This window comes from Rhinolophus sinicus, chromosome 1 (genome assembly GCF_057876585.1).
Source record: "Rhinolophus sinicus isolate RSI-liver-muscle chromosome 1, RSI-T2T, whole genome shotgun sequence".
NCBI lineage: Eukaryota > Metazoa > Chordata > Mammalia > Chiroptera > Rhinolophidae > Rhinolophus > Rhinolophus sinicus.
In genome coordinates, this window is record NC_142501.1 from 150,040,455 (window position 1) to 150,054,166 (window position 13,712).

Consider the following 13,712-nt stretch of genomic DNA (forward strand, 5'->3'; position numbering starts at 1 on the left):
TTCTTTTCATCAAGTGGTATTCTCTCCTCTCTTATAATTTCTTGATCAAAGCCTGGGTCATTACTTCATTGTAAAATTGTTTATTTAAAGTTCGTTCTGATGATCTTTGCTTTCTGAACATGAATTTACCTTCAGAAAAGTTTTAAATATGTAAAATATAAATACATATTATTTCTATGCAAAACCAGAGAATGTACGTCAATTTACTATTTCTTTAATAGTTTTCTGATCACATAGCTAACCAGAAAGAAAAATATGTTAAAAATAGTATCACAGATTTAAAATCCTACTTTCTGGAAGTATCATTAACTTTTCTGGGACAGGTCAGAAAATAAATGGAAATTTTAAGGTGTAATTTGCAGTAAAGTAGTAGCCTGAGGGCTTGGAACCAAACAAATGATATTTTAGTACTGCTCCCAACAGAGTTATAATTTTGATATTTTTCCTTATCTAATATATGAATTTTGTACAGCGGGTAGTAACAGAAACTTAACGATGGTAACTTAAATAAATCTTGGCTTCATTCTCACACATGAAAAAGAAATGCAGACATGACAATCCAGGATTAGCATGAAAACTCCACATCAGAAACCAAGGCTTCATCTGTTTTTCTGCTCTATTATCTTTAGTACATGGGCTTCCATCCTCCGTATGACAAGATGGTTACTTAGGTTCCAGTCATCACTTCGTGCTAATCTCTATAAACAGGAAGAAGGAGAAGGACAAGCAACCAAAAGATTCATGTCTTTTAGAACAGAAGTCTCACCCAACTACTTCCGACTATATATATCACATGGGCTAGGTAATTTTCATAGCTAAACACTAATTTAATAGGTATAGATTCACAGCTGGGCATAGTGGCCAGCGATTCTGTGTCTAAAGCAACTGGCATTCTTAGATGCAATCAGAAATAGTTTTTCTTTTTTTTCTTTTTTAATGATGCATATTGATATCTTCATCCAGTTTTGATGTTATAACCTGCCATAGATTTATGACAATAGTAGGGTTACATTTGAACCCTAAGCACAGATTAGTATGTTCTTTTGATTATTCTGTTACAGTTTAAGAGCAATCATTTTTTAAAAGAAAAAAAAATTATTTTAAATCATTTTCAGTTTGCATTTTTCTTCTTTTTAAGCAACATTTTTAATTGCTAATATAGACACATAGTTAAAAATTCAGAAAGAGAATAATAAATATGTCTCCTTCCCACCAGGGCTGCTGCATTGCTAACTCTGGGGCATGATACTGACATTGTGATCTATCTGAGTGGGGTACCCTACCTTTCACCTCTGTCCCAGTCTTTTAGCTCTTCTTTTTAAAGCAATCACTGTGATCAGTCTCTTAAATATCCTACCAGAGGAAACTCTTTATACTCACATCCATGTTTTTATAACGTTTCTTCGTAAAGCTTTACATATAATCACAAAACAGCATTGTTCTCCTTGCCTAGAATAAGGACTTTGGGAGTAGCTTTTGGCAAACCCACACAATGAGGTACCATTCTATCGCTGAAAAGAATAAACATGGAGAGATGATCACAAGCTAGACTTGTATCATCGTTTAGATCAACAAAACAACTGAACTCTTCATCAGTAGGAAACCAGTTGTATAAACTGCTACACCAAATAGTGGACAACTCTTTAGCCATGGAAAGAATGAGATAGATCTCAATATTGAATTAGAAAGATGGGTGTGATATATTATGAAGTAAAACAACAAACAAGCAAGCAAAAACCAACAGATAACAGCATTATTATAGTGATCACATTTGTTTGTGTGTATGTGTAAATATTTACAAGTCTGGAAGAATTCACAACAAACAGTGGAAGTGACTCTTTTGGGTGAGGTGGGTGTGGCTGTTCCTTAAATAGACTTGCAGGTTTTAAGCTATATACTTCCGTATTTTTTAACAGTTTACAAGCATATACTTTATTTTTTTATAAATAGAAATTTTTGGAACAGTTTTAGATTTACAGAAAAATTAATTAGATATTATAGAGTTCCATATATCCTCCCTGCACACAGTCTCCTCTGTTTTTAATATCTTACATTAGTATGATACATTTATTACAATTAATGAATTAACATTGATATATTGTTATTAACTAAAGTCCATAGTTTATTCAGATTTCCTTAGTTTTTACCTATGTCCTTTTTCTGTTTCAGAATCCTAACCAGGATATCACGTTACATTACATTACAAGCATCATGTCTCCTTAGGCTCCTATAAGCTGTGACAGTTTTTCAAACTTTCCTACAAGCTTGTCTTTTTTAAAGTCAGGAAATATGTTATCCATTTAGAAAAAAATCACCTCTACAGTTTAAGAATCACATAAAATTACTCATTGATTCCCTCACTCCAACAATTATTTGTTGAGCTCTTATGTTTCAAGCACTTTTCCAGGTGCAGCAGTTCAGAGGTAAAGGCAAACAGGATCTCTACTACGTAGAGTTCACATCCTCTTTAATAGACTTGAGTTTGGGAAGGAAATAGATAATAAATCAATCAAAATAATAATAAAAAATTGCAGAAGTATTATGCAAAGGATGAGAGCAGTCATATAAGTAAAAGTGACTGCTTGGTTACTTCAGATTGTGTTTATCAGGGAAGACTTTATAATGAGGTGACAATCAAGCTGAGTCCTGGCAGGATGAAATCAGCCATGTACCCATCAGGAGAAAAAGCTATCCAGGATCACAGGTCACTCAGACAAAAGATAGTCAACTGAGGAGTGGTTGGAGAGTTCTGCAAATAGAAAGAAGACCAATATCCTGAAACAATGGATTGAAGAAGAATACTGTGGTAGGAAAGCTATGGAAAAGAGCCAAGATTTGGAATGCCATTAGAGAGCTTTAACTAGGGTCATGACATTATATTTTTTGCAGAATTATTTTGGATGCAATTTTAGTTTTCCTCTGATATCCATTTTTATAGCTCCAGCTATCACCTTTATGTAGGTTATTCTCAAAATACATTAACCAACTGCTTTATACACTTAAAAATGCTGTGGATCCATTCTGCCTACTGCTGAATAATGTTTTAAAAATGCAAATCTGATCATAACTTGACCCTACACAAAGACTTTCCATTACTTTCTTTTTCCCTTAAGAAACATTTTCTGTGTTTAGACTAGTGTTTGAGAATTTGATTCTTCTTGTTGATTTCCCACACTTTCAACCATCCCCTCCCACATCCTTGGATTATACACTCCCAAACCACCGAAGCATCTTCAGTTCACGTCTCTATGCCTTTGTGGTCATAGTACTTTCTGCTTAGATTACTTCCAAATTTGTTCTCCTTTCTCTGTCCTTTCATCTCAGTAACTTTGACTTAATCTGTCAAGACCCACTTTATATGTCAATTCCACTAAGGAAGCATTCTTTGTCCTACTTAGTATGGATAAATATCCTCTTATGTGAACTTCTCACGCTCTCAGTTTTCCTCTTATTACTACAATTATCAAGTTATATTTTCATATCTGTTAACTTTCCTATCTCTGAGCTCCTTAAGCAGGAACAATGCCACTTACATTTCTATATCCTCAAGACCTTTTAAATTGTACTTAGCACATACAAAGTGACCTCTAAATACTTACCATTTAACTGAAGTTCTAGGCCATTATTTTCATTGTCTACCGGTACGTCCACTGCAGTAGAAATCTTCAAAACACTTGTCTACACTCACTCTCTCCAACCCGTCTCCCATTCTTTCTTAAATTCACCTCATCCAGCTTTTGCCTCCACCATTTTACTGCAAGTTTTTGTTGAGGACATTAATGACTTCATGCTGCTAAACTCAACAGTCAGTTGTCAATCCGTCTTAGCTGACTAATCAGAAACATCTGACACAGTTGATCACTCCCTCTTCCTTGACACACTCTTATTAGGAGAACTTATTCTCTTGATTTTCTCCCACTATGTATCCCCGAAAATAAGATCTAGCCGGACCATCAGTTCTAATGCGTCTTTTGGAGCAAAAATTAATATAAGACTCGGTGTTATATTATATTCTATTATATTATATTATACTATATTATGTAAGACCCGGTCTTATATTAAAATAAGACTTAGTATTATATTTTATATTATATCATATTATACCCAGTCTTATATTAAAATAAGACTGGGTCTTATATTAATTTTTTCTCCAAAAGACGTATTAGAGCTGTTGGTCTGGCTAGATCTTATTTTTGGGGAAACACGGTATTTGATGCTTCTTTCAGTTTGGTTTGCTGGTTCCTTCTCTTCTCCCAAACCCTTAAAGTTGGAGTTCCTTTAGCTCAATACTTAGTCCTTTTGTTTTCTTTTTATATAGTCACTGCCTTTGTGATCTCACTGATTGAAATACCACCTATTTGCCTATGATTCATAAATGTTATCTTCAGTACAGACCACTCTACCGAACTCTTTTCAAGCTCGCTTCTTAATATCTTCATTTTATTGTTTAATAGACATCTCAAACTTTCCATGTCCATAATTGAATTCCTAATCTTCACTCACAAACTAGTTGTGATTTTTCTCCTTCTAATCAGTTTATCTGGATAATGTTAGACATATCAGTGGATTCAATGAGCTTAATTAAATTTATGATGCCTGAACCTTTATGTCAAGAATAGATATTTGAGTAAGTTACAGGCTGGTGGGGTTAAGAATATGCAACCCCAAAATATGTCACTTTTCCATATTGAATATTTTGAGCTGAAGTCAATTGAGAATCAGCAGATGAGGAAGGCTCTCTGTTTTCCCCATTTCAACCTAAAAGCATATCATAAAATTTCCCATGTACCAGGAAGAGAAGAACATTCTTATTACCAGAGACTGACAGTCAGTGTCAAAATGAATCTGTACAAACACACTAAAATAGCCTTTATCTTTCATTACTTTCCCCGATATATTTTCTAGTCACTTTCCCAAAACTTACTGCTACTAGAAGCTTAAATCCTTTTCCCTTATCTTGTCACTTCACCAATTTATCTTTTTTTTTGTTTTAAAATGTATATAAGCTCTGAGTCTTAACTGCTCTGTACGTCTTCATTTTTCCTGTGAAGTTTCCTATGTGCACATAAAAATATTAAATAAAAATTTTGTGTTTTTCTCATATTAATCTTTCTTATGTCAGTTTAATTCTCAGGCCCAGTGACAGAACCAAAGAAGGGATGATTTTCCCTCCCCTAAAAGGCTTATCTACACCTTTCTAATTGGTGCCATTCAAGTACTTGGCATTCAAAATAGGCAACTTTGAATTTGTATTCCACACACTCTCCCTCAACACTACTTATTATACCCTCTACCTTTTAACAAACAGAAATTTGCGCTCTTCCTTTATTCCCATTTTAAGTGAGTTTCACCTCATTGCCTACTTCCAAATTCTGTTCACTACACTTTTTTTTTTTTTTTAATCACCAACTGACTTTAATTAATCAAGAAATCCTTTTAAATATCATGGGACTCTCTTCTTTTCTCTATCCCTAGAGCCAGAATGCATGGGTTTGAACCCTGGTTATTCCTTGTTAGCTAATTACCTTTAGCAAGTTACTTCTCTGAGTCTAAATTTTCTCACTGCAAGACGAGGATAATAATCATTTTACTTCTTTGGGTTATTGTCAAAATTAAAGGAGTTGACGCATATAAAGCATTCAGATGAGAGTCTGGAATACATTCAATCATTATTAACCATTAAAATTTATATCACTCCCCTACTTTACAATTTTCAGTGACTTCTTGGTACCTTTAGGAAAAACTGCAAGTATCTTAATATAGTTTGCAAGCCTCTTTGAAAACCAGCCTTCACTCACTCACTAACGTTGCTGTTGAACTCTTTGCTCTCTTTACTCTGCCATAAGGAGTATTTGTCAGTTCCTCTGAGGTACCTATTCTCTTTTATCTTTGTACCTATAAGCACATGCTCTACCACTTGGTTGTTTGGTCAATGTTTCATTTAAGCTTGGGTTTCTACTTCACAGACACTTTCCAATACAAAGCTTAAACTCTACGTTTCCACTATTATAATGTTGTTATGTTTTAATTTTTGTATAATTATTTAGCCTCACTATATTGTCATCACTTTGAGGGAAGGGAGAACATCTGTCTTTCTTTCAGCATCACAATTGAAGCTACGTAGATAATATTTGTTGAATGAATGTTGAGTTAGCAAGAAGTTTGTGTCAAGTTTGTAGCTTCACTTAATTCCTGTAACACAATACAGAGCTATTTGGCAGCATTCTATCATTTAACTTTCAATGAGATTTTAAAAAGAATATAGTCAGTTACAATTTTTAAAAACAATACATTTTTTAAAAAACAAGGGATTTCTTGAAGAGACAGAGTCTTTTCTATGTAATTTTAATTTCATCTTATTCTATTGTTAAAGTTTCTTATTACTTTATTAAGGTCAGTTGTGTTATACACCTAATCTTAATTAAGACTTGAAAATGCCAACACTTTTCTATAATATAAAAGGGAGTTCAGAGATTAGTAGGTTTTATATGCTTAATAATACTAAATGACAATGATTATGAAAAGAACCTCAGGTTTATTGATCAGATGTGTAAATATCAGTCACTCAACTTGACTTTTAATAAAAATCCTGCAAGTTCAAAACTGTTTTGAAGATTCTTCTAACATTTGACCTTTAAAATTTTGATTTGAATCAATATCTAAGCATAGATTGACGTACAATGTGTAATGCTTTAAAACTTACGCTTTATTTTAATTTACTTGTATTCTCAATTGATAAACTTTCTATCATGAAGTCAAAAATGAAGAATTAAAGAAAAGTTGTTTTTATTTTTTCAAGTTATAAATAAACGTATATTATATAAGCAGGAGATGGGAGCAGGAGCAGAGGAGACCTGAAGATTGTTGTTTTTTTGTTTGTTTTTTGTTTTTCTATATATACCTGGAGATTTATGTATGGAACATATTTATATAAAAGAAAAATATTTACACATAACTGAATATATAAATAGCAATAGTAAAACAGCAATATTTAGTCTAATGCTTGCAGCATATATTGATAAATATTGCATACAGGAGAACATCAAAAAACAAAGATATAGAATCAAAGAGTAAAATAAAATTTCCTATTACTATGCAGTTTTTCAAAAGGATGTAAACAATTTATTAAATTCATCTACTAATAGGAAATAATTGCTCTTAACTTTCTAATGGCTGCCCAATGATAATTTGCATATGTATAAATTTTTATTTTAGCACAAAAGTACTTTTAAAAAATAATGAATGAACTTATATAGAATTTATTCCCCATTTTGCTATTTTTCTTATATTTACAAATTTACTCTCCATTCATCCTTTAATATATATTTGAGACAATTTTCTTAAGAAAGAGATCTAAACATATAATGCCTTTGATAAAAATCTCTAATAACTGTACATTTTCTACACAATAAAGCACAAACTTATATCATACTGAAGATTTTGTGAGATTTGACTTCTACCTACCCTTTTTCCCATCATACTCATCTTTTAACACTTTCTTTCCATTAATTATACGTTCTTCTCATCCCCAAATGCATCACATTTTCTGCCTTAGTATCCTTTTTTTTTTTTTTTTTTAATTATCAACATGCTTGTTATGTATTTTAGCCTCAAATTTCCCCTTCATAATCAAGGCAAATTTATTCATCTTTTAGTTTCTAACTCAAAAGTCAAATACCTTCTGGGATCTTTTCTTGATCCTCCTTAGCAAGAATTCATTACTTTTTGTCCCATATGCTGAATTTTAAGCTCTGTGTTATGCTCACCTTCTGCCTTGGATCGTAGGCAAATTGAGGGCAGACTCCATCTTTCCCTTTTCTTTTCTAACCTCATCCAACAATGATTTCCCTAGGTCTTTGCACACCATACATGTTATACACATTTAATAAAACCTCATTTAATTACATTGAAAGTGAATTTTGCTACACTTAGAAACATTTTGGGAAGCTTTTTATGGAATGTAGTTATGTGTAGTGGTTTGCATTCACGACAATAACGTGTAGTTCTGTTTCCCTCCTTTGCAAACTGTGATTGTCTTCTTAATTCACTCTTACTCAGCCTTCTCTCCTTTCAAACCATGTTGATATCTGAGCTCTTTGATCTCTCAGAAGACTTCTCGGGAGACATGGCAAAAAGTTATAGAACTAGAAGACGATGCTTTCAATTTCCCTATTGTGTATAAGGTCGTTAATGATTTGATAGTAAAAGTAGGTTATCTTTGTTTCATGGTCTTGTATTGAGGACCCAAAAATGTCTCAAGGCACTAAAATTTACTCAGGAAAAACAGAAATGAACAAGATATCTTCCATGAGAACATTATGGTCTAGTAAGAAAGGTAGACCTTGAGTGAGAAATCTAAAATAGTCATTTGGGTAAATAAATATATGAGATACTTTAGATAATTATATAGGATACAGAGAAAACAAACCAGGTAATGGATTTAAGGGAAAAGGAGTGGTGGGTGGATTTTCCTTAGATATGCTGATGATGGAAGAACTCTGAGCAGTGATACTTTAGCTAAAACCTGGATGAGCTCCTGATTAAAAAGCTTGTCTTCAGAAAAATGCAATGGTGGTAAAGTTATGTATCTTTTCATGAGGCATTCATTTCATTTTGATCTTTGTTTTGGTGCTTTTGTTTTCCTTTTTTTATTAGTTTCAGGTGCTCAAAACAATGTAATAGTTAGACATTTATCATTTATATCCCTCACACAATGACAACCCCCCTCCACCCATCCACTACCCGTCGACATCGCACACAGCCATTACATTTGCACTGTCTCCATTCCTAATGCTGTACTCCGCTTCTTGTAACTATATATATATATATATAGTTGTAGTTGACATTCATTATTGTTCACCTTCAGCTTCAGTTGTACAGTACAAGTGAAGGAAGAGGGGTAGCTAAATTCCTCAGGTGATTTCGCTTACCTAGTTTGAGATTTATTGCTCTTTTGGGTTATAAGCGCTACTGACATGTTTCTCACCCTTGATCTTTTTGTGTATTCTTGTTAAGGAATTTTAGGCTATTTCATAAACACATCCTCTTGGAATAATGACAAAAGTTGTTATTGGAAGGGTATATAGCTAAATAAATGTTTTTATTTAGGGAAATAAAAACTCCCCCTAATTTTTCATAGTAGTTATAACAAATAACTAAATCCTCCTTTTTGAAATATGTAAAGTGTGATTATACAGTTTGTAACATCTTTTAATAAACATACCACAATTATATGCTATGAGTAAAACTAGTCAAATTAATTTGATTAAGATCTGAATGATATAAGAGGCCTAATAATGTCCTATGATACCACTGTGTGTCCAGAAGGATATGACAAGTCCATGATCCTGGTATGAATCTAAGTGACTTTTGACACTTTCTAATTTATATTTGATTTTTAGAAACAGTCAGAAGTCACTTTAAATCTAGTCCATAAACTGTATAATGAGAAAAGTATTATGTAATAGTAGGATGCCCTTATCTAGCCTCAATTTGAAACATGAGACTCATTTTCTTATGTAGTTACTTAGTTGACTGGTTAAAAGACAAATTTGCCTGAAGGCACACTGAAATTTAGTAGCAGAACTAGAATGCAAATTTCCAGTGCCCATATCCTGTTTAATTTCTAGTGAAAAAGATAATGAAATTAGTAAGCATTTAGTGTCTGGCAAGGACATCGTTGATTAAATTTACTTCTCAAAATTTTAGATTATTTCAATCTGTACATGTCAACACCATTAGGTGATTTTTTTTTTTTTTCCTCTTTGGATCAATGCATTGTGGTAAGAATATAAGTTTCTTTAAGATAAATTCAGGACCAATCTTAGTTTTTTTTGGCTTTTTTTCCCCAACTTCAGAGTATGGGTTATAAGTCAGAAAAATGTTTAGAGCAGAAAAGAGAAATCTGTGACAGCTGTTTAATATTAAAGTGATGACCCAGTCCCTCACATTAATCAAATTCATTGTACATTTCCCATTCAGCTGTTCAGCGTGGTTCTCAGTATATTTAAACTCATTTCTTTGTAACCAAATAAAATGAAAATTAATCTGTTTTTAAAGAAGTGATGTTGACCCAATGAAAATAATGCAAATAATTAGTTTGAAAAAAATATTTTAGGATCAGATATCATAATTTGTGGGTAAAATATAAAAATGCATAAATATAATAAGGAAAACAAAATGTACGTATCCTTTTATCATTGTAGCATTGTGACTATTTAATAGGCCTTCATTAAACTGGTAATAGCAATATGTCAGCAACCTTTGGAAAGCTTAAACAAATTGTATTAATTATAAAGCTATTATAAAGATTGACTTAATTGTTCTGTCTCACTAGCAGAAAACAGGTCAGTTTGTTCAAGCCTTTTGACCACACATTATGAACCATTTAATACATATGTTCCTGTAGTCGCCCATTCCTCACAGCTTCATGTAGTGTAGTAAATTGTATAGCAAGTCTACTTATGATGATTGCATTGCAGAGGAGTTATTCCTTCCAGATATCACTTCAGTGTGAATATTTTGCAATTATCAGGTATGCCTTGTGCTTCATTGAATGAAAACCTCACTTCTCCCACACTGGACTTAGATATCAAATGAAAGTGAAGATAAGATTACAGCATAAGCACTTATTACAAGCCAGAAAGCCTTATAAAATGTTGTATTATCATCTCCAACTTACAAGTTAAGTAACTTGCCCAATATCACAGAGCTAGTAAGTGTCAGAGTCCAGGTACAATCTTAGCATTCTGACTTTAGCACTACAGAATGTGTCTCCAAAGCCCTGACATTTCCACACAATTATACTTAACAAATCATAACAAGTGTTTTTATAAGAAGAATAAATGCATGCTAGATTTGTATCTTTACCCACTCAGGTTTTAGGGTCATACTTTCAGTCTGTTGTTTATATGATAAACTTGGAAATTTGGTGAGCATTCATAGAAAGCTTCTATAAAAACTGTCTTTTTGGGGGAGAAGGTTCAATTGTTGAAAATACACTCAAAATTTATATCTATGAGGAAATATGGCACTTTATACAATTTCAGTTGCAAAACTAAGATAAATTAATAAGGGCTACCTTTGACTCATTTGCTATCACTTCAAAGACAAGGTATTTTAGCTGAAGAAATATCTTGTAAAAAGTTTCCTTTTTAGAACATTCTTGGAGTTGATTATAGTTGTTTCTTTTTCTTTTTTTTTCTTCTTTTGCATTTTGTTAATTTAAAATTTTAAAGTAATAAAGGCCAGAACAAAAATTCTGTGTTATCCTCAAAAAAATATTCCCTGAGATGAGGTTTAAATTAATCAATGTAAGATTTTTCACTAATGCTAAAATGGCTGCTCCTTAAAGAACAGACAAAATTCTTGTTGCACATGGGATTTTCAGAGCATTTTTATGAATTCAGAGGATCATCTAATCCCAGAAAGAATATTTCTTTTCACTCAAGAGGTAGGTATTCTCTGTTTGGCTTTAGAAAATAGCTAAACTCTTTGTTTGTTTGTTTTTTCTATCTGGCACCACCTTTTTTGGCATATCCTGTTGGCATTACCCCTATGGAGAAATTCCTGGAAAGCAGATATTTTTGTTGTGATCCTGAGGTGCTTTTGTCTGGCTTCTAGGTCATGTTTTAAACTCAGAACAAATGCAGAGCTAAGCACTCTATGTGAAAATGCCCAGTCATTAAACTCAGGAGAGACTTTTTTTCTTTTTTTTTAAGTGTTGCTAAGTACCCAACTTGCAAGTAGGACTATTTTACATACAAGTCCAGTGAAGTTGATTTTGGGCCAGAACTTGGAATAGTTGGGAAAAATATCAAGAAAAACAACTTTTATCAAAAGGCAAATTAGTTTTTGAAGCTGGTGTTAATGACAGCCAAGGTGTTTCATTATGAAGCTGAATTTTTAACAGTTGTTCCTTGGTTACTATGAAAACACCAGTCAGAAGAAAATACTGCAGTGTAGTGGATATTTCTCCAATCTCTCCCATTCCCTCTACCAACCTGTCAATAATGGGAGTCCTTTTTTAAAACACCCATGTGCTGCCTAGAAAGTGCTTTTGTTGGCTGTTCATTCAAGTTTGTTTCTGGAGAGGATGGATATTTCATAATCAAAGGGTTCAGGGATGATCACTTTCAAACTGCAGATGTTATATTTTTCTATTTTGCAATTCTCTATGTTTGAATGAAACCTTAAGAAGACCTTATTGGGAGAACTGCTTTTCCTTTGTAACCTAGAGCATAAAGCTAACCACAGGAAATATATAAATTGTAACCACAGAGATGATTCTTTTGGATGAAGCAATGTGAAATGTGGTGCTTTATCTCTACGTGTGAGTGTACCTACTGCTGATATATATTTTAAGGAAAAACACCTGAGGGCCATAAGTAGCAAGTTCCAACTGTTTATTTCCCTCTCCAACAGTAAACAGCATGAAGGTTTCTCTCCACACATAACATATCCAAAGCCCCTGGGAGTATGTATGTTTTGATATTTTCCCCATTCTGACATTTTACAAGCTGGGTAAGAAAAAAAATTGGTTTGCTCAGTGAGTCCTCAACGTACAGGCAACACATTCTTATATTGTCCTGTCTATAATCATCCTTTTAATCTCTATTGTGTTCAGCATGTAGTTTTATGGTGATGTATAGGAAAAACATATATTTTTTGTAGGTGATGTGATAAAAGTGTTGGTTTAAATTACTTGCCAACAGTCCTCTAGTCAAATAATTTAAAGCTGTGATTATAGTCTTATTGAAGGCTTTGCTATTGATTCTAAGAAGGAAGCATGGCTCTATTCGTTGTCCTTCAAAACAAAAGCAGGTTTTCCTCTTGCCTTGCAAAGTCTCAGCTAGGCTTTTACAGAACAAAATAATGAATGCTTCCGCTGCGGCATGTCACAGGGGAGGCTGGGACAATACTGAACTCATGCACACTGCTGATCCTTGCTTGCTGGGCAACATGTACACCTGGATTTCTGACAGCTCTGTGGGTTCACTGGAGACTTCTGTCATTCTGTTCATCCTCTCGTAGGCAATGGTCGAGACAGTTAACAACCTCCTTCAGCCACAAGCCTTGAATGCGTGGAGAGACCTGACTACAAGTGATCAACTCCGTGCGGCCACCATGTTGCTGGACACTGTGGAGGAGAGTGCTTTTGTGCTGGCGGATAACCTTTTGAAGACTGACATTGTCAGGGAGAACACAGACAATATTCGTAAGTGGCCTTTGTTATACAGAGGGGCAGAGACCCTGTACAGCAGAAGAGGGAAAAGAAAAAAGTATCTATGGTGGCCTATACATTATGAGTGATATTTTATTGCTCTGAAGTTATTATTTTTCTATAATTAGGAGGATACCACTTGTCATTTGCTTAAAAAGGTCCTTATAATCATGTATATATCCTCCTTAGGATATTCCAATATTGGATATATTAACCTGAGAACTCATTTACAGTGAGTTCCATTTATTATTATATATATATATAAATACACACACATACACACACACACACACACACACACACACACACGCAGAGGGTGCCAAAACAATGTATACACGTTTTAAGAAAGGGAAAATCTATTAAAATTGCACTCATGGTAACCACTTTGAATACCTCTTATAATTGCAAAAGTCAAACGTGACTTGTACTCATCTTTTGTTATCAGTATATATTGACTATTACAATTTTAATGTAGTTTTTTTTCTTTCGT

At 33.4% G+C, this 13,712-nt stretch overlaps 1 protein-coding gene across 31 annotated transcripts in view; it reads left to right on the plus strand.

Annotated features, from left to right (window-relative positions):
• The window catches only part of ADGRL3 (adhesion G protein-coupled receptor L3), a 756,105-nt gene that overhangs the window by 612,912 nt on the left and 129,481 nt on the right, over positions 1–13,712 (plus strand). For all 31 annotated transcript variants that reach the window (XM_088791158.1, XM_019743751.3, XM_074324504.2 and 28 more), the window contains one exon: positions 13,033–13,216. In XM_088791158.1, the coding sequence (XP_088647284.1) occupies positions 13,033–13,216 (184 nt within the window). The remainder of the gene's footprint in view (positions 1–13,032; positions 13,217–13,712) is intronic.